Source organism: Aegilops tauschii, chromosome 4 (assembly GCF_002575655.3).
Source record: "Aegilops tauschii subsp. strangulata cultivar AL8/78 chromosome 4, Aet v6.0, whole genome shotgun sequence".
NCBI lineage: Eukaryota > Viridiplantae > Streptophyta > Magnoliopsida > Poales > Poaceae > Aegilops > Aegilops tauschii.
In genome coordinates, this window is record NC_053038.3 from 329,360,197 (window position 1) to 329,384,840 (window position 24,644).

A 24,644-nucleotide genomic window follows, 5' to 3' on the forward strand; every position below is an offset into this window, starting at 1 on the left:
TCAATTCTTTTAATTCACCATGTTCCCTAATTTTGAAGTTCTTTCGTTCATTTGAGGTATTAAATTTTGAATTTGGTTTATGAATTTGACCGTGCCAACAACCTTCCAAATCAATAAGTAACAATAGGCGTACAAAAACATATCAATCCCCCGCACCCTTTCACCACCTTAAAAAAGTGCCATCATGTGAGAGTGTAGCACCAATATAGTACATGCAGCCGCCGATGCAGAAAATCCCCACATAAATATAGGTTAGTTAGCGGATAACAAATAATCACATCACGAAAGGCCCACCAAATCACCACATTATAAATAAATACACTACATCATCTCCCTCACCCGGCAAACTAAATATTCCATCAGTTCAAAATATAAGGGGTTTCAGTTTTGTGGAAAGTCAAATTCTAAAAAAATTACCAAGTTCAGAGCGAAAAATATCGACATCCACAATATTAAACAAGGAAGTATGAAAATTCATTTCATGATGAGGCCCACTAGTAGTAGTTTGCGTCGGGGAGAAAAAATCAATGTAGTTGCCTCAAGCTACTTTTTCTCATGGGGCATCTGTATCCATATGCCACCATTGTATATGCCCTTAGTCATCCAACTTAGCAATTGTGACAATGAGGGCTTCCAATTCCCCAGTTGAAGGTACTGAATCCGAATGGATTAACCTTAGGAGGAAGAAAAGTAGGATTATATGTTCCGCCCTTTCAACGAAAAAACAAAAAAAATATCTTGTGATGGTTTTGAGTAGATGATGAACATATGTAGCAAAGAGGCGGCTAGAGGAGCTTTGTGGACCCACAACGTATCCAGGGTCTAGGGCGTGTGGCCAAGGAGTGTGGGACCCACAGGCCACCCGAGCCCATATTCCAGCTCATGGGTATTTTCCCTCACAAAACCTTCATTTTTTCGGCTCTATCAACTTTCTGGCCCCTTTCAGTGCAACCTTGCAAGAAGATAGAGATGAAATAGCCCCGTGAACATGCATGGTAGATGAGCATTCAACTTATTAAAATGTGATGCAAAATGCACATATCAGCACATCCATATTTGGTGAACCAACCTGTGGTTGGATGGTTAGAGGGACTGTGGTATCCCCAGCCCACCAGGGTACAAGTCCTGGTGCTCGCCTTTATTCCTAGATTATTTCAGCATTTCCGGCAATGCGCATTCAGTGGGAGGAGACGTTCCCGTCGACAACGAGGTGCCTATGGTGACTTCGTAAATTTCAAGATGATATGCCGGCTTAGTCTTTCGAAGTTGCTCATAGAGGTAGCGTGTGCGTGTGTGCGTTCATAGGGGTGAGTGTATGCGCGTGTATATGAGCGCTTGCGTCTATACTGTGTTAAAAAAAGCACATCCATATTCGTGAAGCCACTCATCGAAGAGAGCGGGACAGGTGGTGTGGCGGGCGGCCCGGGCTTCCCTAGCTGTGAGTCCATAACACGATGTTGGCTCGACAGCAGGTGGGATTCCACAAGCCTGGAGGACGGGACCCTCGTCCTTTGACTTCGACGAGGCCATAATGTTGGTGTCAGCCTCCTCCTCCTCCTTGTCATGAGCTTCAAGGTTAGCCGTATCTCGTTGGCAGTAGCTCCTCAAATGGAGCCCAATGGAACCACGCGATTCCCTATAGAGGAGGGTGGTGAGATGGCGGCATAGAAAAAGGCCGAGGACAGATCTAGGAGGCCTAGAAGGAAAGGAGTGTCTATACATGCCTTGGTGGCAGTTGTTTCATAGCCGCTAGCAACGCGCGGTTAGATAGGCCTTGTGTGCCAGGACATCTCGACAGAAAACGGTGCAGGCGACGAGAAAAATGGCCGGCAACAACTGTGGGCATGTTGGACACACGATGGGCGCCATTAGGGCATGGCCAATGCATAGCCCCAGGGTGATGCCTCACATGCCATGTAGGTTCGGATAACATAAAAAGTAGGTTCGGATGGGGAAGCAGGATCCTCTGTAGGAGGCGGGTATTTGGAGAGAAAAAATATGGTCCGGTGCATAAAGTTAGAAAAGTTGAAGGGAAGAGAAGGGATGCATGTGTAGTAAGTGTCACTTTTTATTCTTTGATGAGGCACACTAGTAGTAGCTTGCATTAGGGAGAATAAATCAACATAGAAGCCTTAAACTATTTTTGTCATGGGGCATCCGTATTCATATGCCACTATTCTACGTGCCCTTAGTGGGCGGAAACATGACTGCTAGAGTGGTGCAAGCAACTTTATCATTGGCACAGAGAGAAAGAAGCCCTGAAAGTTTACTCCCGCCATCTCGGTTTGTGTTTGGATTTTGGACTGCACCCAAAAACAGCGTCCCAACCTTTAAATATGGAGCCTACAATCCAGTTTCCGAATGAACTCCATAATTTTTATATATAGAAATTCTGTTAGGATGAGTTTTCTCACCTCTATCCTCCACAATGACAGTTATTATGAAGAGGAGTGTATGGCGAATATGGCAGAGCTCTAAGGAAACTCGTGCTTGTCGTTGAATTCCTTCCATTTGATGCAATGCAGGCTGCTGCCACTCTCATCTAAAGCTAACTGAGATCACAGTCTAATGCCCATTAATAACACTTGCATTATATGCTTGATGATTCCAACTCAAAAATATATATACTTGATGATCCAAAAAGCACACCAGACAAGAAACACATAGAGAGCATAATACTGCATTGCATAGAGGAATTATCATCAAGGCACTAAACATCCATAGTTATACTACCCCATCAAGCATCTTTGATATCCAAGACAAGATGTGAAGAAGAAGAAAACAGAGTGCGTGAATCCAAGTGGCTCTCAAGCAAAATCTCCAGCGAAACTACAATGCAACGTATAGTAAGTAACAGCAACTGCTCAGACCCTAAGAGTGGTACCATATCATCCTACACGAATTCTGTCTCCGACAAAGAGCAAAAATAGCACCGTAAACCATCCCAGCTCAGGATCACCTTTCAGTTCTTGATCAAAAATTCAAAACTGTAAGTGCACAGCTCACCCATCAGTCCTCGCCGGCCTCAAACATATCCAAGCGGCCGAAGCATCCTATGCAGCCGTTGACAGAGCCGTCGTCGTCCTCATTTCCGTTGCTGGGCTGCCCCCCTTCCACATTTGCGCTGCTGGACTGCCCCACTTCGATGTTGACCTCGATTTCGTCAGCCCTGGCTTCAGCAGTGGCAGTGGGGTTGGCGCGGGCACCCGCCTTGAACTGAACCACTATCACGCTCATATTGTCACTCATTCTCCGGCCCAGACATGAATCAAGAAGTCTCTCACAAATGGCACGCAGATCTGTCTCCCCCTGCGTTGATCACACCATATGTCAATCCAACAGGAACAACAATTCCATCTGCAAATGGAAACCAGCCCATGCATACAACCACCGAATGTTACTATGTGCAGAGTCATTCCTTCAACAATGTTATGCTACCAGATAAAATTTCTTTCATCCGGTAGGATGTTTCTTTTAAATGTACTGTTAGTCTCATTGACAAGCAGAAAAAAGTTGAGGAAATAAGACTCACGGATTGCAAACGCTGCCTTACAAAATCAACTGCCTCTTGACTTGACTTGACGTCCCTGGAGAAGAAGAAAAACAGGAGATGTGTAATTTTGTTATGGTAATATATAAACGAAATTACTGTATATTACTATGAAACATGAGAACAAAGATCTGTTTCTATGGGTACTAGCAGATTGTGGTGACTACTCTCTTATTAGTTTTAGCATTCATCCACGTGGACGGAAAACATGGCACAACTCCTATATTGGAACAAAATAAATGCTTCATCAAGCACTAAGGTTGTTAAGAAGAGCAATCAAACATGCTACCATTTCCAAATAGCAAATCAACATGATACGGAACCATCAAATTTAATTCATCTATGCACTACAAAGCAATAATTAACCCAGGAATTGACAGATGTTGCCCTTTCAGTAACTTGAACTCATAAAAAGAACTTAATAGCCCCCGGTCCGAGAAATTGGGAACTGAATTACACATGGTGATGAAGTGGCTCAAACTCAGACCATTGTAGTACAGTGCGGATCGAACTTAACTGAACCAAAATGTAAAAAACGTGAGTGATAAATATAATACTGGCCTAAGATGAAACAAGCATGTAAGGTAACTGGAGTGACTTTACTATGTATCAAGTATTGCATTTAGAATCAAGTCATCACAATGAAACAGTCTTCCGTATTATTTTTAGCTCAGACTTACCAGATACCGTCACTTGCTATAATAAGAAATTCAGTATCATCAGTTATGTCCACCTAGAAAAATATATGGTGTTATTTCCATCAAAACACACTCATCAGAAACAAATTTACACTGAGCTAACGCAACATAGTTACAAACTTACAGTGCGAATGTCCGGACTACATGTCACAATTTGTTCTGCAGGAGACAAAGCTTTGTTCTTCTTGAATTGAAAATCACCTGACATGCAAGTAGTCAAAATGCCCATCAGCAATGAATAGATTGTATCCAACAACGAAAGGAAATTAGATAAACACCATACCAATCGCTCTGGATATGGCTAATTTCCCCCCGATGCGATGGATGCCCAAGTCCACACTAACTAGTCGTCCTGTGATATCTCTCTGGGGGTTCTCATCCCTGGTTACTTGCCCTCCTGCCCTTACAATTCTCTCCCTTTCCTGTTGGAGGTCTGGCTTGTGATCGGTGGATAGATCATTTGCCTTCCGATAAAATGCATATAAGAATTGTCAGGCACTACTTGGACACATTCATTATGACAGGATGCCCCACTCAGAAATTTGACAAGAAAATAGTCACTATACCTGACCATTCCTTGAGAGTACACAACGGGAATCACCAATATTTCCAACAATAATCTGGTTACCTCTAATGAGAGCCACACATGCTGTGGTTCCTTCCTGTAGGGGGGGAACATAACGTTCCTGCAAAACAAATTCCAAACTGAGTAATACTACGGAAAATAATAATCCAAAATCATATGGAAAAACAGACTATTAAGAAACAAAAGTAAGTAACACCACCAGGGAAGGAATTTGCCCATGTGCCCTTCGATAAAAGAAGCAAACGGTGTAATAAACAAATGATCAACTCAAACACACCTCAATTTTGACAGTATGGTAACTACTAAGGTGCAATGAGAAACATAAAGGAACGTTTGCCTTCCAATTTGGTAAACCAGACACTTGATGGAACACAAATTGGAATTATGAGTTAAATATATCAGTACCAACTCCAAAGCACATCGGGTAAAAGTACAGTAGATCCTCCTTATCATACCCATCGATCCCTTCCAATTCCATTTACACATAATAATATGAAGCATTATCCGAGAGATAAATTTTGTTTAATTTCTTCGACAATTAAATGCTTAAAGAACATTCAGTGTTACCTCACAAAGAGCAGCCCTGAGCAAGTTTTTCAAAGTTCTATTAACAGGAGGATCAGCTGGCTCCCTTTTCCATTCATCCGATCGTTTCAACTTCTTATCAATTCTGCAACATGTGACAATAAGTGAACTTATGTAGCAATTGTAACTATGGAGGCATGAAACAATTATGTATTCCATATCCAAACATGTGACAATAAGTGAACTTAGGTAGCAATTGCAACTATGGAAGGAATGGGTATAACATTGGTCCTTTCTCGAACACTGTAGCATTGGCCCTTTTACCTTCCAATATTGAACAAGAAGTGCATATATATGAGTGAAGATTATGTGAACATGTCTAGAGGCACTTAAATGCTTGGTTTTTTGTGGGGGCCACAGTTGGTCATATTTTTAATGAAATTTTACAGGTGATTGTTATAGCTAAATTTCAGAATTTTTGAAAAACTGCATGCCTTGCCGATATCGTATGCGCCTGCACACACATGTTCCATATGTCACTTTCTTCTGTACTTATATATGTAGAGTACATGATTTAATCATCTAGAAAATAACCTGAAATACACATGCTCCAGTGCGGTACGCAGATTGTTGCCATAGTCTGGTTCCTTGGTGAGCTCAATATGAAATTGCCTTGAACAATATAATGCTACATCAGCTCCTGAAACAGAAACAAATAACTCTGCATGACCATCTTATATAACAGAAAACGAAGGCTGAATCAACCATATTCCTATACAAGGTCATATATCAAAACAGTGCAAAGACAAACACTAGCTGAAATATCCCTTCAATACATGTGTACTACTGTAAAAAAGCACACTGAACTACTGAACATATTGCTAACATAATCCTCTCCTCTCCTAAAAAAAATGAGATCGAATAAATGTTTGGCCCCTCACTGTTTATATACAGCTCAGACCCGATTGCAAAACTTGGTCATGCATGTTGAACTGAAGCATCATTGCGCAGTTGTTTCATCATGATTGTACAAGATTTTGACAGCCAAAATTTGCGACAAATAGTAAACGTACAAAGCATGCACATATATAGTGTAATACACAGATGCACATGATGTGTACCTTGGATTACTATGAATTATATGATGTTATGATAAGACTTCCTTTAAACAGTGCATGCAATGGTCAGTTATGCTAACAGCACAAAATTTTAGAATATGTTCTAACAGTATCAGAACGAAGATCAAACCTCCATGGCCATCATAAACACCAAAGAATGATGTGGAACTGTAACCATCTAGATCTAGGACAGCTGTGAGCTGCAAATAAGAAGGGTCCGGATCAAATTCAGTATTTCACCACAATAGCAAAGCAAAATTGATTATATACATCTGCAGAATTATCATCTCAACAATTTTACAAAGTACTGCAATATTACTCACAGCATCTTCCATTTCATCACGAAATCCTTTCATAGATGACGTAGCATACTTGATTCTGTCATTCTCTTCTCCAGCAGAACACTTGGTTGTTGCATCACTCATTGCTGGGTTTGCTTTCCTGAAAGATTTCAGTATAAACACCATAGCCTAGAAATCCTTACCAGCAAAAACTAGCATGTAAACTAAATGTACTGTCACTGCATTGCAGAACGCATATATATATAGCAGCAAACTTGATAAAGGAACGATAGAAAAACAGCTAAATAACTCCCATCATGATACTGCATGTGAACTGGAACTACACTGGCACACTGCAGAATGGAAAACATATCTATGCCGCTATTTGAATATATTATAGAATTTTCAATTGCAGGTTGGCAGGTTGGTAACTCATGCTTGGATTAAGGGCCCCTGGGTGCATAAGGTATGCTTATATAATCAGAAAATTACATTACTCAGGTGCACAAACACAATGCAGATCAAAACGGAATCAAGGCTTTGCCATCAACAGCATACATATCAAAATAACTCACGTCAGCACACTCATTCATAACAAGGAAGAACTTATAGATCTCAAGGTTGCAGTGCACGTTAGCACCAAGGAAGTACAGACAAACTCAGTTTCTGAGGAACTTGGAGGATGCGCGAGATACTACACGGAGATGGATTGAGAACAATAATTAGCACTCCAGATAGCGGAAGGACGAAGAGGGCGCTGTTTTTGTTTTCGAAGAGAAAATCCACACGCTGTGAAGGGACAAGAAAACGCACATGCAGAAAGAGCGAGTTCTCGACACCAGAATCGTCAGAGTTGCCGATAACAACAGGGATAAGAACGATGGGAAGATCAAGAGTTGAAGAGTATCCAGTTGGGATGGAGAAGAGAACAGGAATAGAGATGAGCGTGGTTCTCGTGAGACTCCTCCTCCAACAATAAAACCACCATCAGCCGCCAGAGTAACAAGAGAAGAGCAGAAGCAACCAGACAAGATGCAGAAGAGAGCGAACGGAGATCAACGACGATGAGCTTCCCCAAGAAATCGGCCACCAAATGCAAGAGCAAGAGCAGCGTCGACAGCAAAAACGAACAAAATAGGAGCGAAGAGGCGAAGAGAAATCACCACGGAGTCTCGGTGCTCCTCGTCATCCTCCATGTCCAGGAAAATAACCACCAAATGCAAGAGCAAAAGCAGCAGAGGCAGCAACCAAAACGAACTAAACAGGACCGAAGAGGCGAAGAGAAATCACCATGGAGTCTCGGTGTTGTTCGTCCTCCTCCAGGAAAATTACCACCGAATGCAAGAGCAAAAGCAGCGGCGGCAGCGACAAAAACGAACGACGCAGGATCGAACAGGGTGAACAGAAATCGCGACGGAGCCTCGGCCCTGTGTACCAACTTGAAAAAAGCCGACGCAACGCAAGGGACACGAGACGGGAGCAGGCCCGAAGCAAAATCCGCACGCACAGAAAAAGAGGCATCGACTCTCGAGATTCAGGAAGCGCAGCCCTCTGCTCGATCAGCAGCGCCCAAACAGCAACGAGAAGGACCGAGGACAGAAACCCCACCACCACCACCACCGCATGATGCAACGAAGCAAGAACCGAGCAGAGGCGGTGACGAGAGGAGGAGGAGGAGGAAGAAGAATCTTACCCTGCAGGTGCGGATGCGGGGGTTTGGGTTTCTGGGGTTTAGGTTGGACGCGGACGAAACCAGAGAGGGGATGGGGAGGGGAAATGCAGGTTGATCGTCTCACCTTTCCTTCCTTCGCTACGGAGGATCAAAAAGCGGGGCGGTTGTGCAGCAGAGCAGAGCAGAGTTTGCAGGCGCAGGCGCAGCAAATAAAGCACCCGCGGCCTCCGTCGTCTCCTTTCCTTTTCCTTCCCTTCGCCCCCGTCGCGCGCGTGCGAGCGTCCCCAGCCGTCGGATCGTCGTCAGTGCCAGCTGGGGCCGATCCAACGGCCCAGGCGCGTGCCACCGGGCCCGCTCGACGAGCCACAGCGGGTGGGGCCCACGCGCGCCGCGCGGGCGGGCGCGCACCTGCCCTGTTGCCGTGCGGAGTACGGCGTGCGTGAAGGAAGTGCCCCTGCCTCCGCCGCCGCCGTTCCGCCATGTGCCCCTCGCCGCCGACCGGCGACGGCGCGCTTCCTCCGTTGGTCGGTGGCCGCCGGCCGCCGGCCGCCGCGCTCCGGGGAATGCCCGACAGGCGGAGGCCAGAAGAGCTGAGCTACATCGGCCTCTCCGGATCCCCGCGCTCGCCGTCGCCGCTGGTTGATGCCACTCCTTTGCCCTCTGCTCCGGCGGCTATCCCGCCCGCGTACGCCGTAGCCTCCTGGGGTGGACTCCCGCTCGCGGCGCTCCCCCTCCTCGTCCGCGGGAACCCCCGAGCACCGCGTGGCTCGCCGGAGAAGTCGAGCAGTCACGGGGCTCGTTTCTGACGGCGGTTGTGAGCTCCGTCGTGCGTCCCGAATACGCGCACGCATATGGGCCTCTTTATTTATTTTTTTTGCTAACACACGCATATGGGCCTCTTCAGTGTGCTCGGTGCTAGCCCACACCACACTCCTCAAAAAACGATTATCAAAAAACAACGGAAAAAAAAACAACGGTACATATATGGGCCTCTTTATTTTTTTGCTAACACACACAACAACATTCCCACATGTGCTCTGGAATGTCTTTTACATGTTCAGATTTTTTTGCTAAAAAAACATGTTCAGACATTTTTTACAAGTTTTCTTTATTATGAACACAAACCTTTAAAAAGTATAGGTAGAGTTTTGTGATTTTTGACATGTTCAGATTTTTTTTTGCTAAAAAACACCACACCCCTTCCTTCACTCTCATCTCTCTCTCTCTCTCTCTCTCTCTCTCTCTCTGTGTGTGTGTGTGTGTGTGTATGGCACGCCACTACTGCAAGGACGCCTGACATGCTGCGAATATGACGGCTGCTGATGCAGGCCAGCTCGCTGTTCAGGCATGAGTGTTGCAAGTGCCCCACCGGTGCTGCAGGCCGGCCAACCAACCCACCAGTGTTGCAGATGTCGCCGGTGCGGTAAGTTTGGAGGGGCCGCCAACGTGTTTGTTCATCGCCGCAGACGATGGATTTTCTGAGAATTGACAGTTCTCATATGGAAGATAGAAAACATATATGGGACACTCTAGAGAAGCATCTTCCAATTGATTTACTTAAGAATAAACTCTCGTTTTAAATCCATTGCAAAAAAAAAATCTTAGTTGTGTTGCATGCAAGGCGACACTGAGGACACTGCAAGCCGAACCATGGATCGATGCTGCAATGGTGTTGTGAGTCGACCGATTGCGGTTGCTGTGTTGCAGTATGCATGCTCGTTGCAAGCTCGCGGACGTTTTGCTATGAGCCGGCAGCAGCGCGATGCTGCGGGTCGGACAACTGTTGCATTGCTGAGCTACACACCGTTGAGAGAGCAGGGAGTGGGGATGCGGCTTTGCAACATAAACAATCGTTTTTTAGGTGTTGTGGAAGACATGCGCAGATGGGGAATGGAGCAATGGCGAGGTCAGCTCAACAAGGGGGGAAGGGGGTCATGTTGTCCTAAACTAAGTGAATCGATGGCTGGTCCAGTGGTCGCCTTCTGCCAATTAGTGGGACTATATGAAGACAACCCACTTTGCTTACAGGCTATTGACATCATATGAGACCCAAAAATTACCTCTAAGCTTGGTACATAATTTTTGGAATCTTAATGCGTGTGCTGCTTTGGTAGATAATGGGAAAAAAATCCAATAATAAATAAATAGCGGAACACCCAAAATTTATTCTGATTTAGAACAATGTTTACATAATTTGAGGGATCCAAAAGCCAAACATGAGGGGGGCTGAGGGCGACGAGGAAGGGGCGGCGGCCCTGCCGCCTCCTCCCGAACCTCCACCGGCAGAGCAAGGAAAGCCGGCGGCGCAAGGGCTGATACCGCCATCAGAGGCAAGTGGATCGCCGGCGGCGGAAGGGCTGATGCCGCCATCAGAGACAAGTGGATCGGCCACTTCGGCGGATCTGGATCAGATCAGGGGGGTCCTGAACCCGATCAAATGGGGAATTCGTTTCGATGACGTCTGGGCTGCCGGACGCTGGAGGGACGGATTTCTCTATGTGTACTATCCATCGAGATGGATGGTAGTGAGAGATCTGGAAGGAGACATCCTTGCCGGGCGGTACCTCGACGTCGACATGGAGATCACCGAAGGTATGCGTTTGTTAATCGATGTCTTCGAGGTGTGTGTTGTTCATTCCATGCAGGCGGAGCCGATTGTGCACGATCAGTTCGAGGTTGTGGATCTCACAGCGGAACCCGTACCCTCGAAGCCGCGGTTCAGGGGACGTTTCTGGGTCCTGGCTAATGAGGAAGACGATGATGCGGAGGACGGGGCGACCGTTGTTCACCCGGAGGAGAAGCCTCGAATGCGACTGGTGAAGTCGGAATCTGCAGCATTGTTGTAGAGGGAGCTCGGTGGAAGGCGTAAGAAGGAGGTGGCTTTCGGTCCAAGACCATCGTCATCAGCGTCGAAGATGAAGCCATGGATCGGCCCTCTCCCCAAGGTGAGTTCGTCTGCCATTACTTTGTCAAAGTTTCTTCCATCAGAGGTGAGGACGAAGGTCACTAGGAAGAAGAAGAAAAAAAGTGCTCCGGCTGTTGTCCGATTGTCGACGGTGAACGGCGATGTTCGTCTGATCCGGGTGGCCCGACAGGAGTGCTTGAATATGTTGTTAGGCCGAGATGGGCCGGTGATTTGTGATTCTGACTTGGGCCTTGTTAGGACTGGGTATGAGGCCCAGAGACCTAACCAGGTGGCCGATCGGAGGGAGGATCTCGACGTGCATGTTCGCATCAAAGAGCGATCCAATACATGCAGGATCGGTTCCATCGCAGGAAATTTCCGAGGAGCCTTGATAACCCACAAGTATAGGGGATCGCAACAGTTTTCGAGGGTAGAGTATTCAACCCAAATTTATAGATTCGACGCAAGGGGAGCAAAAGAATATTTGTAAGTATTAGTAGCTGAGTTGTCAATTCAACCACACCTAGAGATTAATTACCTGTAGCAAAGTGATCAGTAGCAAAGTAGTATGATAGTTTTGATATTAGTAGCATCAGCAATAGTAACAGTAACAGTGATAGCAGTGATTTTGTAGCAAGTGCAATAGTAACGATAGCAGTAGTAACTTAGGAAGATCAATATAAGAGAAATTCGTAGGCATTGGATCGATGATTTGTTGGATGATATTCATCATTTGACAGTTAGGGCGATACGGCACTAGCTATAGTTCATAAATATAATGTAGGCATGTATTCCGTAAATAGTCATACGTGCTTATGGAAAGAACTTGCATGACATCTTTTGTCCTACCCTCCCGTGGCAGTGGGGTCTTATTGGAAACTAAGGGATATTAAGGCATCCTTTTAATAGAGAACCAGAACAAAACATTAACACACGGTGAATACATGAACTCCTCAAACTACGATCATCACCAGGAGTGGTCCCGACTATTGTCACTCCGGGGTTGCCGGATCATAACACGTAATAGGTGACTATAACTTGCAAGATCGGATCTAGAACATAGATATAATGGTGATAACATAAACGGTTCGGATCTGAAATCATGGCACCCGGGCCCAAAGTGACAAGCATTAAGCATGGCAAAGTTATAGCAACATCAATCTCAGAACATAGTGGATACTAGGGATCAAGCCCTAACAAAACTAACTAGATTACATGATGAATCTCATCCAACTCCTCATCGACCAGCGAGCCTGCGAAGGAATTACTCACTCCCGGTGGGGAGCATCATGGAATTGGCGATGGAGAAGGGTTGGTGATGACGAAGATCGAAGATCCTCCTCTCCGAAGCCCCAAACGGACTCCAGATCTGGCCTCCCGATGAAGAACAGGAGACGGCGGCGGCTCCGTCTCGTGAAACACGATAATTCTTTCTCCCTGATTTTTTCCGGAAAAATAGGATTTTATAGCGTCGGTTTCAGGGTTTGCGGGGCCACCAGGTGGGGACAACCCACCTGGGCGCGCCTGGAGGGGGCGCGCACCCTGGTGGGTTGTGCCCACCCAGGTGCCCCCCTACGGTGGTTCTTGGCTTCAGAAATTCTCTTTTATTATATAAAAAAATCCTCGCAAAGTTTCGTTCCATTCCGAGAACTTTTATTTCTGCACAAAAAACAACACCATGGTAGTTCTGCTGAAAACAGCATGAGGCCGGGTTAGTTTCATTCAAATCATGCAAATTAGAGTCCAAAACAAGAGGAAGAGCATTGGGAAAAGTAGATACGACAGAGACGTATCAACTCCCCCAAGCTTAAACCTTTGCTTGTCCTCAAACAATTCAGTTGATAAACTGAAAGTGAAAAAGAAAAACTTTTACGAACTCTTTTGCTCTTGTTTGCATAAATAAGCTTAAAAAGTAACCAGGTTTTCAGCCAATAATATAACTAACCATGCCGATAATAACTCTTAAAAATTATTTTAACTCATATCAATGACATAATCAGCTAGCGAGCAATAATAAGGTATCTCAAACAGCAACACGTTGTCAAAACAACCATAATATAATATGACAATAGTGGTATCTCGCTAGCCCTTTCTGAGACTGCAAAACATAAATGCAGAGCACCTCCAAAGTTCAAGCAGCGACTAAACATTGTAATTCATGGTAGAAAAGATCCAGTCATGATGCACCCAACATTAGCTACACACAATGCATAAGCATGACAACAGTGCTCTCAGGTTCTGGCGCTTATTTTAGAAGGTGATGACACAACATAAAAGTAAATAGATAGTCCCTTCGCAGAGGGAAGCAGTGATTTGCAGCGGTGCCAGAGCTCAATTTTTTAAACAGATGTAAATGATATTTTGAGAAATGCACCCTTCTTGTTTACTTCGCGACCATCAGTTATTAATATCTTCCATGCTAAACACATTAGTAGCGGTTCTCAAGCGATAAAGTAAAGGTTACGACTCTGTAGGAGTTTTTTGTTTGATTATTTGTTAGCTCTTTTCTGTTTGTAGTTTGGGACTGGGAATCCCTATTACCGCCCCTTTCCCGTGCAATGGCGAGTGAATAAACACTCGTCCAGAGAATAATCCGCTTAGCATGGAAGGTACCTACTACCTCCTGTCGTTTCATGAATGATCCAGGCACACAAAAAGGATATTTATTTGAAGTTTTTAGAGATGGCACATGCAAATTTACTTAGGACGGCAGGGTAATACCATGTCCGATCATCACGTGAGATGGAGTAGTCTTCAATGGTGAACATCTCTATGTTGATCATATCTAGTATATGATTCATGTTGGACCTTTCGGTCTCCAGTGTTCCGAGGCTGTACATGCTAGGCTCGTCAAGTTTAACCCGAGTATTCCGCATGTGCAAAACTTTCTTGCACCTGTTGTATGTGAACGCAGAGCCTATCACACCCGATCATCACATGGTGTCTCAGCACGACGAACTGTCACAACGGTGCATACTCAGGGAGAACACTTATACCTTGAAATTTTAGTAAGGGATCATCTTATAATGCTACCGCCATACTAAGCAAAATAAGATGCATAAAAGATAAACATCATATGAAATCAAAATATGTGACATGATATGGCCATCATCATCTTGTGCCTTTGATCTCCATCTCCAAAGCACCGTCATGATCTCCATCATCACTGGCTTGACACCTTGATCTCCATCGTAGCGTCGTGGTCGTCTCGCCAACTATTGCTTCTACAACTATCGCTAACGCATAGTGATAAAGTAAAGCAATTACATGGCATTTGCATTTCATACAATAAATCAACAACCATAAGGCTCCTGCCAGTTGCCGATAACTTTTACAAAACATGATCATCTCATACAATAACGTATATCACATCATGTCTTGACCATATCACATCACAACGTGCCCTGCAAAAACAAGTTAGACGTCCTCTACTTTGTTGTTGCAAGTTTTACGTGGCTGCTACGGGCTTCTAGTAAGAACCGTTCTTACCTAAGCATCAAAACCACAATGGTGTTTCGTCAAGTTTGCTGTTTTAACCTTCAACAAGGACCGTCCGTAGTCAAATTCGATTCAACTAAAGTTGGAGAAACAGACACCCGCCAGCCACCTTTATGCAAAACAAGTTGCATGTCTATCGGTGGAACCGGTCTCATGAACGTGGTCATGTAAGGTTGGTCCGGGCCGCTTCATCCAACAATACCGCCGAATCAAAATAATACGTTGGTGGTAAGCAGTATGACTATCACCGCCCACAACTCTTTGTGTTCTACTCGTGCATATCATCTACACATAGACCTGGCTCGGATGCCATTGTTGGGAACGTAGCATGCAATTTCAAAAACAATTCTACGATCACGCAAGATCTATCTAGGAGATGCATAGCAACGAGAGGGGGAGAGTGTGTCCACGTACCCTCGTAGACCGAAAGCGGAAGCGTTAGCTTAACGCGGTTGATGTAGTCGAACGTCTTCGCGATCAAACCGATTAAGCACCGAACATACGACACCTCCGAGTTCTGCACACGTTCAGCTCGATAACGTCCCTCGAACTCTTGATCCAGCAAAGTGTCAAGGGAGAGTTTCTTCAACACGACGGTGTGGCGACGGTGATGGTGATGTGATCCGTGCGGGGCTTCGCCTTAAGCTAACGCTTCCGCTTTCGGTCACCAAAACACATAACTCATAATACAAATTGTCATCGAACGTTAAGCGTGCGGACCCTACGGGTTCGAGAACTATGTAGACATGACCGAGACACATCTTCGGTAAATAACCAACAGCAGAACCTGGATGCTCATATTGGTTCCTACATATTCTACGAAGATCTTTATCGGTCAAACCGCAATGACAACATACGTTATTCCCTTTGTCATCAGTATGTTACTTGCCCGAGATTCGATCGTCAGTATCTTCATACCTAGTTCAATCTCGTTACCGGCAAGTCTCTTTACCCATTCCGTAATGCATCATCCCGCAACTAACTCATTAGTCACATTGCTTGCAAGGCTTATCATGATGTGCATTACCGAGAGGGCCCGGAGATACCTCTCCGATACTCGGAGTGACAAATCCTAATCTCGATCTATGCCAACCCAATAAACACCTTTGGAGACACCCGTGGAGCATCCTTATAATCACCCAGTTACGTTGTAACGTTTGATAGCACACAAGGTGTTCCTCCGGCATTCGGGAGTTGCAGAATCTCATAGTCAAAGGAATATGTATAATTTATGAAGAAAGCAATAGCAATAAAACTTAACGATCATTATGCTAAGCTAACGGATGGGTCTTGTCCATCACATCATTCTCCTAATGATGTGATCCCATTCATCAAATGACAACACATGTCTATGGTCATGAAACTTAACCATCTTTGATTAACGAGCTAGTCAAGTAGAGGCATACTAGGGACACTCTGTTTTGTCTATGTATTCACACATGTACAAAGTTTCCGGTTAATATAATTCTAGCATGAATAATAAACATTTATCATGATATAAGGAAATATAAAATAACAACTTTATTATTGCCTCTAGGGCATATTTCCTTCATAAATACCACCATGTATTTTGCCCTTGGATTTATTAATATGGAGGCGGCGTGCCACAATTGCTCCCAAGCTATAAGTGGTGTCGCCTTGGAGTGCACGGCGTAAAACAGCAAGGTCTGGGGCACTGAGTGCACCCACCTTCTCTCTAGCAAGCAAGCACTTTGCAATGAAAAGAGCAAAATAATGAACGGCATGAAAATGCAAGCAGTAGTGGTGACACTCGACGCCCCTCTCTCATCCCCTACAGACAGAGTACGATAAAAGCCTTTGAAGTATGCAGGCCTAGGCTCTGCTAAACTCCCATCGGAAGGGATCAAGCATATATCACAAAATCCAGTAAGCGGTATCTGATGGGGTTCAACGAATAAATTAAACTGCACTTCAAGGGGATTATTCCTTGGAAGGAAAGTAAAACTTTGCACAAAGGAGTTTGTGAGGAGATGATACTGTTCACATTCAGCTGCGATGAAGTCGGTGAGGCCGGGATTAGCAACATATTGTGTAAACTCCTGAAGGATTCCGGCCCCTTCCATGAACGGGGTATGCGGCCACTCGCACGGCCGTAGCTCCGCCATTCTCCGGGCATGGAGATCACGGTCAGATGACTCCCCAATCACTCCCTTGAAGTTCTTCTTGGAAGCAAACTTCCTAAAGATACTCATGTTTTTCCTATGAACAAAAATTCTAAAAAATTTAGTCCACAAAATTTTCTCAACAAAACTTTACAAGATTGATAGCAACTACTCATAGGGATGCATAGAGGCCATAGCAAGCATTCAAACTACTTAAGACTCTAAGAATCCAACATGCAAGATCATCTACAGCAGCGACAAGAGTAGCTAATTATTCAAAATATAAACCAGTAAAGCAAAAACTAATTGGACAAACGGAGGAGTCACATACCAAGGAACAATCCACCGAAACAGTTTCAGAAACGGAGCTTCGAGCAAAGAGATCGAAATCCGCGAGTTTGAGAGCAAGAACACAAGAGAGAGAGAGAGAGAGAGAGAGCAACGGTGATTTTTGTCTGGAGGTAGGTGGTGATGTGGGATGAAGAGATAAGTGAGGGGGCCCACGTGAGTACCACAACCCACCAGGGCGTGCATGGGGGTCCTGGCGCGCCCAGGTGGGTTGTGCCCACCTGGTGCACCTCCATCTGATGTTATTTGCACCAAAAATTCTTAAATATTCAGAAAAAATCGTATTAAATTTTCAGAGCATTCTAAGAACTTTTATTTTTGGGTCATTTTTTATTCCACGGGAAATTCAGAAAACAGACAAAACATGGAATTTTATTTTATTTAACTAATAAAAACAGAAAACAAAAGGTAGGGACAGAAGGTAGTGCCTACTAAATTCATCAACTTCATACCTCTCAAAAATGATCCATTAATAAGGTTGATCAAGTCTTATTAACAACCACTTTTGATTAGCATGAAACCGAAGAATTTTCGTAAATCACTAAGTTACCTCAACGGGGATATGAATGTCCCCAACAATAAGCATTTCATATTTCTTTTTGACGGTAGGTAGAGGTAGTTGAAAACTTCCAATAGTGATTGTCGGAGATTTTTCAATAACATTAATACCATTCACTTGGAATTGTTTCTTCGGAAAGTGCACCATATGCTCATTACCATTGATATGAAAAGTGACCTTGCTTTTATTGCAATCAATAACAACCCCTGCAGTATTCAAGAAGGGTCTACCAAGGATAATCGACATGTTGTCGTCCTCGGGCATCTCAAGTATAACAAAGTTAGTCAAAATAGTAACATTAGCAACAACAACGGGCACATCCTCACAAATACCGATAGGTATGGCGGTAGATTTGTCAGCCATTTGCAAAGATATTTCAGTAGGTGTGATTTTATTCAAATCAAGTCTTTTATATAAAGAGAAAGGCATAACACTAACACCAGCTCCTAAATCACATAAAGCAATTTTCACATAATTTCTTCTGATGGAGCAAGGTATAGTTGGTATTCCCGGATCTCCAAGTTTCTTAGATACTCCATCTTTAAAAGTATAATTAGCAAGCATGGTGGAGATTTTAGCTTCTGGTATTTTTCTGTTATTGGTGATGATGTCTTTCATGTACTTTGCATAAGGAGGCTTTTTAAGGATATCAGTCAAGCGAGTACGCAAGAAGACTAGCCTCAGCATTTCAGCAAAGCGTTCAAATTCTTCATCATATTTCTTTTTAGTTGACTTAGGTGGAAAGGGCATAGGTTTTTTAACCCATGGTTCTCTTTCCTTACCATGAGCAACAAAGTCTCTTTTATCATATCTTTTATTCTTGGGTTGTGGGTTATCAAGATCAACTGCTGGTTCTATCTCAACATCATTATCTGGTTCTTTATTGTTTGTTTGGGTGTCTTCATGAACCTCATCATTATCTTTTTCATTATCAGAAGGTGAGTGTTCACTACCAGATTGAGTTTCAGCATCAGAGATAGAAACTTCATTATCATTATCAGGAGTTTTCTCCACTTCAAGTTCACTAGAGGCATGCAAAGTCCTATCATTTTTCTTCTTCTTTTCTTTTTAGAAGGACTATGTGCATCAGTGTTAATTCTTTGAGAGTCTTGTTCAATTCTTTTTGGGTGTCCCTCGGGATATAGTGGTTCCTGAGTCATTTTACCTCCTCTAGTTGCTACTCTAACAACAAAGTCACTTATATTATTATTCATTTCATCAAGCAACTCTCTTTGAGATTTAGCAGCTTGTTCTAACTGAATTTGAACCATAGAAGCATGCTTCCCTACACCTCTAACATCATTTGAGATTCTAAATAACAAGTCACTCAAGCGAGCAATCATATCAGAATTGTATTTCAATTGTTTCATGACATTTGCATTGAAGTGATCTTGCTTTCTAATGTAATTTTCAAACTCATAAAGGCATTGCTGGGGTGCATATTGTGAGGATTATCATTATCATTGAATTACATTAGAGAATTTACCTCTATCACCTTAGGTGGTGGTGGTGTATCTAGCCCATGTATTTCTTCGATAGGAGGTAAAATTTTGACATCCTCGGCTTTAATACCTTTTTCCTCCATAGATTTCTTAGCCTCTTGCATATCTTCAGGGCTGAGATATAAAATACCCCTCTTCTTTGGAGTGGGTTTAGTCGGTGGTTCAGGAAGAGTCCATAATCATAATTTCTCAATATGTTATTCAGTAATTCTTCAGCTTGCCCAATAGCTCGTCCCCTGAAAACACAACCAGCACAACTATCTCGGAAATCCCTAGAAGCATCGGTTAGTACATTATAGAAGATATCAAGTATTTCATTTTTCTTAAGAGGATGATCAGGCAAAGCATTAAGCAATTGGAGAAGCCTCCCCCGAGCTTGTGGGAGACTATCTTCTTCAATTTGCACAAAGTTAAATATTTTTCAGAGAAGTAATAAATCATATCCTGGGGACTACGCACACAACCAGGAGCAAGAGTATTGTACCAAGCTTTAGCATCACCCTTTAATGAGAACAAAAATAATTTGAGGATATAGTAATAGCAAATTTTCTCATCATGAGCAAAGAGGGTGGCTATGTCATTCAACTTAGTAAGATGTGTCACAACAGTTTCAATTTCATAACCATGAAAAGGATTAGATTCAACCAAAGTAATTAACTCTGGGTCGATAGAGAATTCATAATCCTTATCATCAATAAAGATAGGTGAAGTAGCAAACTTAGGATCACATTTCATTCTAGCATTCAAAGATTTTTCTTTGTACTTGCATAATAATTTCTCTAGATCATCTCTATCCTTACAAGCAAGAATATCTCTAGTTGCCTCTTCACCCATAACATAACCTTCCGGTACCTTTGGCAATTCATATCTAGGAGGGCTAGTTCTAGTAGGTGTTTCAAGATTTCCAGTTTCAAGCTCATCATCAGTTTCAACAATATCATGCTGTCTTACTCTAGCAATTTGTTCATCAAGAAATTCACCTAGTGGCACATTATCATCAAGCAAGGTCCTAGCATCAACATAAACATCATTCATAGCAGAGGTAGCATCATCAATAACTTGCGACATATCAGGATTGATAGCATGTGGTGGTGTTGCAAGTTTACTTATAACAGAAGGTGAATCTAAAGTAGAGTTAGATGGCAGTTCCTTACCTCCCCTCGTCTTAGAGGGAAAAATCTTAGTCTTAGCATCCTTCAGATTCTTCATGGTGACAATTTGATAATAATCCCAAGTGACTCAACAAATATAGCTATGATCCCCGGCAACGGCGCCAGAAAAAGGTCTTGATAACCTACAAGTATAGGGGATCGCAATAGTTTTCGAGGGTAGAGTATTCAACCCAAATTTATATATTCGACACAAAGGGGAGCCAAAGAATATTTGTAAGTATTAGCAGCTAAGTTGTCAATTCAACCACACCTAGAGATTAATTATCTGTAGCAAAGTGATTAGTAGCAAAGTAGCATGATAGTTTTGATAATAGTAGCAGCAGCAATAGTAACAGTAACAGTGATATCAGTGATTTTGTAGCAAGTGCAATAGTAACGATAGCAGTAGTAACTTAGCAAGATCAATATAAGAGAAATCTGTAGGCATTGGATCGATGATTTGTTGGATGATATTCATCATGTGACAGTTATAACCTAGGGCGATATGGCACTAGCTCAAGTTCATAAATATAATGTAGGCATGTATTCCGTAAATAGTCATACGTGCTTATGGAAAGAACTTGCATGACATCTTTTGTCCTACCCTCCCGTGGAAGCGGGGTCCTATTGGAAACTAAGGGATATTAAGACCTCCTTTTAATAGAGAACCGGAACAAAGCATTAACACATGGTGAATACATGAACTCCTCAAACTACGGTCATCACCGGGAGTGGTCTCGACTATTGTCACTCCAGGGTTGCCGGATCATAACACGTAGTAGGTGACTATAACTTGCAAGATTGGATCTAGAACATAGATATAATGGTGATATCATAAACGGTTCAAATCTGAAATCATGGCACCCGGGCCCAAAGTAACAAGCATTGAGCATGGCAAAGTCATAACAACATCAATCTCAGAACATAGTGGATACTAGGGATCAAGCCCTAACGAAACTAACTAGATTACATGATGAATCTCATCCAACTCCTCACCGACCAGCGCGCCTACGAAGGAATTACGCACTCCCGGTGAGGAGCATCATGGAATTGGCGATGGAGAAGGGTTGGTGATGACGAAGATCGAAGATCCCCCTCTCCGGAGCCCCAAACGGACTCCAGGTCTGGCCTCCCGATGAAGAACAGGAGACGGCGGCGGCTCCGTCTCGTGAAACACGATAATTCGTTCTCCCTGATTTTTCCGGAAAAATAGGATTTATAGCTTCGGTTTCAGGGTCTGGGGGGCCACCAGGTGGGGACAACCCACCTGGGCGCGCCTGGAGGGGGCGCGCACCCTGGTGGGTTGTGCCCACCCAGGTGCCCCCCTACGGTGGTTCTTGGCTTCAGAAATTCTCTTTTATTATATAAAAAATCCTCGCAAAGTTTTGTTCCAATCTGAGAACTTTTATTTCTGCACAAAAAACAACACCATGGTAGTTATGCTGAAAACAACGTCAGTCTAGGTTAGTTTCATTCAAATCATGCAAATTAGAGTCCAAAACAAGAGGAAAATCGTTAGGAAAAGTAGATACGACGGAGACGTATCAAGCCTAGGGTTTGGCGGACTGCTACCCCCGGGTTCCCGAAGTTCACAGGTGGGCGCGCCGCTAGGGTTCGGCCGACCGCCGGTGGGCGCGTCGCCATGGCTGGTCGAGGGACCTGGTCACAGCCGCCCAATGCCGCACCCCCAAGGCCGCCCTACAGCCCAAGGCCATTCCAGCGCCGCTGCAGGCCAAGCCAGCGCTGCCGCAGGCCAAGCAAGTGCCGTCGCAACCCAAGGCCGTTCTGCAGCCGAGGCCTGCGCCACCGCCGCACCAGGTGGCGCTACCGCATCAGCAACGGGCTGCGTTGGCGCAGTAGCAGCAGGGGATGCTCCGCCTCCCCACAAGATGGCACCGCCGCCGCCGCAACAACGTGGCAGTCAGGGCTCGGGCACTCAACGACCTCCATTTGCTGCGAATGGAGAACGTGATTTCGTGAACGGCGGTTGTGGGGCTCCTCGCCGTCAGTGGGCGATGATGGTTTCAATGCATATGGTGATGGTCAGCATCGGGGGTCGTCGGCGGTGGGCGGCGGCGGTGGTTATGCTTGGCAGAGTGATGGGATGACAGAACGTCCATTCTATGAACCTCCGGGCGACTTTGTCGAGGGCGTGTCGGGCCCGGATTACCGTCATCATGGTGGGTTTAGAGGATTCTGCGGAGGCAGAGGGGTAATCGCATGCCTCCTCAGCAACGCCAGCAGCAGCCTCCTTTGCCGGTTGAGATGGTTATAGATGTCGTGGAGCCGATAGCTCCTTCAGAGGCGGTAGAGATTGTGTAGCCACCATCTTTGATGGGTCCGGTCATGGCGGCGGTGACAGCTCTTGCAACAGCGACGGTGCCGAAGGCTGATCCTATTGCTACGGGTACTGTTAAAGCAACTGAAAAAAATGATGGTGATAGAGCTGCTAAGTGAGCTTGAAAGAAAGAGAAAATGCTTTGTTACCAATGCGGTGAGCAGGGGCATTTTATTGTGGAATGTAATACAGAGCTTTGTGATACTTGCCTCAAACCGGTGCATGCTTTGGGAGAGTGAAAGTGCAACTATCCCTGGGTGGTTTGGTAATTCCTAACAACATATAGCTCATTGAACTAATGCTCTTTCAAGATGATCATTTCAGAAAGTTCAATGATTGGCATGGCATGGACTAGGAATGTGGACCCCTCAAAATTCTAAGGACACATATTGGCTCAAGCTCAAGACTCTACCTTTTTCATTTTAGTGATCCAAGATCACATTGAGTCCATAGGACAAGCCAATACTATTAAAAGGGGATGATGTGTTGCTTAATGGCTTGCTTGCTCAAAATGCTCAGTGATATGCTCCAAAAGCCCTCAACCACTTTCTCATATCCACATATGTCCCAAACCAAAAGTCAAACTCAGCCCCACCGATTTGATCTATCTGGCGCATCGAGTTCATTTGACATATAGCCACTGCCAGAAACCCTAATCAGTTCGGTCTCACCGATAGGGATCTCGGTCTCACCGAGATGGGATTGCAAACTCTCTGTTTCCCTTCGTAACGTTTCGGTCTAACCGAGATGAGCGATCGGTCCCACCAAGTTCGCAATGCAAACTCTCTGTTACCCTTTCGTAACGTTTCGATCTCACCGAAATGAGCGATTCGGTCCCACCGAGTTTGCCTGACAAACTCTCTGTTGGCCTATTACAGAAATCGGTCTTACCGAGTTTATGTGATCGGTCTCACCGAGATTACGTTATGCCCTAACCCTAATGAAATCGGTCCCACCGAGTTGACATGTCGGTCCCACCAAAAAGCCTAACATTCACATTTAGAACTAAATCTGTCTGACCGAGTTTCATGATTCGGTCTCACCGAGTTTGGTGAATTGTGTGTAACGGCTAGATTTTGTGTGGAGGCTATATATACCCCTCCACCCCCTCTTCATTCGTGGAGAGAGCCATCAGAACATGCCTACACTTCTACCATCCATTTTCTAAGAGAGAACCACCTACTCATGTGTTGAGACCAAGATATTCCAATCCAACCACAAGAATCTTGATCTCTAGCCTTCCCCAAGTTGCTTTCCACTCAAATCATCTTTCCACCAAATCCAAATCTGTGTGAGAGAGTTGAGTGTTGGGGAGACTATCATTTGAAGAACAAGAGCAAGGAGTTCATCATCAACACACCATCTATTACCTTTTGGAGAGTGGTGTCTCCTAGATTGGTTAGGTGTCACTTGGGAGCCTCAGACAAGATTGTGGAGTTGAACCAATGAGTTTGTACGGGCGAGGAGATCGCTTACTTCGTGAATATCTACCCTAGTGAGGCAAGTCCTTCGTGGGCGATGGCCATGGTGGGATAGACAAGGTTGCTTCTTCGTGGACCCTTCGTGGGTGGAGCCCTCCGTGGACTCGCGCAACTGTTACCCTTCGTGGGTTGAAGTCTCCATCAACGTGGATGTACGATAGCACCACCTATCGGAACCACGCCAAAAATCTCCATGTCTACATTGCGTTTGCTTCCTCCAAATTCCTCCCTTTACCTTCATGTGCAATGTTTTACATTCCACTGCTATACTCTTAGACTTGCATGTGTAGGTTTGCTTGACTTGTGCTA

General features: G+C 44.4%; 1 protein-coding gene across 2 annotated transcripts; it reads right to left on the minus strand.

The window, feature by feature from the left end:
- Nucleotides 1-2,664: 2,664 nt before the first annotated feature.
- Nucleotides 2,665-9,288, minus strand: LOC109750417 (probable protein phosphatase 2C 21). Of its 2 annotated transcripts, XM_020309373.4 has the most exons (11): nt 8,555-9,288; nt 6,801-6,918; nt 6,608-6,677; nt 5,954-6,059; nt 5,402-5,504; nt 4,815-4,934; nt 4,532-4,712; nt 4,373-4,449; nt 4,231-4,283; nt 3,533-3,587; nt 2,665-3,309 (listed from the first exon to the last, which is right to left on the minus strand). In XM_020309373.4, exons 2-11 carry the CDS (start codon nt 6,900-6,902, stop codon nt 3,010-3,012), a joined length of 1,167 nt encoding a protein of 388 aa, XP_020164962.1. In that variant the 5' UTR covers nt 6,903-6,918; nt 8,555-9,288; the 3' UTR covers nt 2,665-3,009. The 2 variants fall into 2 exon arrangements, with proteins under 2 accessions (XP_020164962.1, XP_073352775.1); XM_073496674.1 differs by lacking the exon at nt 8,555-9,288 and having other exon boundaries at nt 6,801-7,038.
- Nucleotides 9,289-24,644: the final 15,356 nt, after the last annotated feature.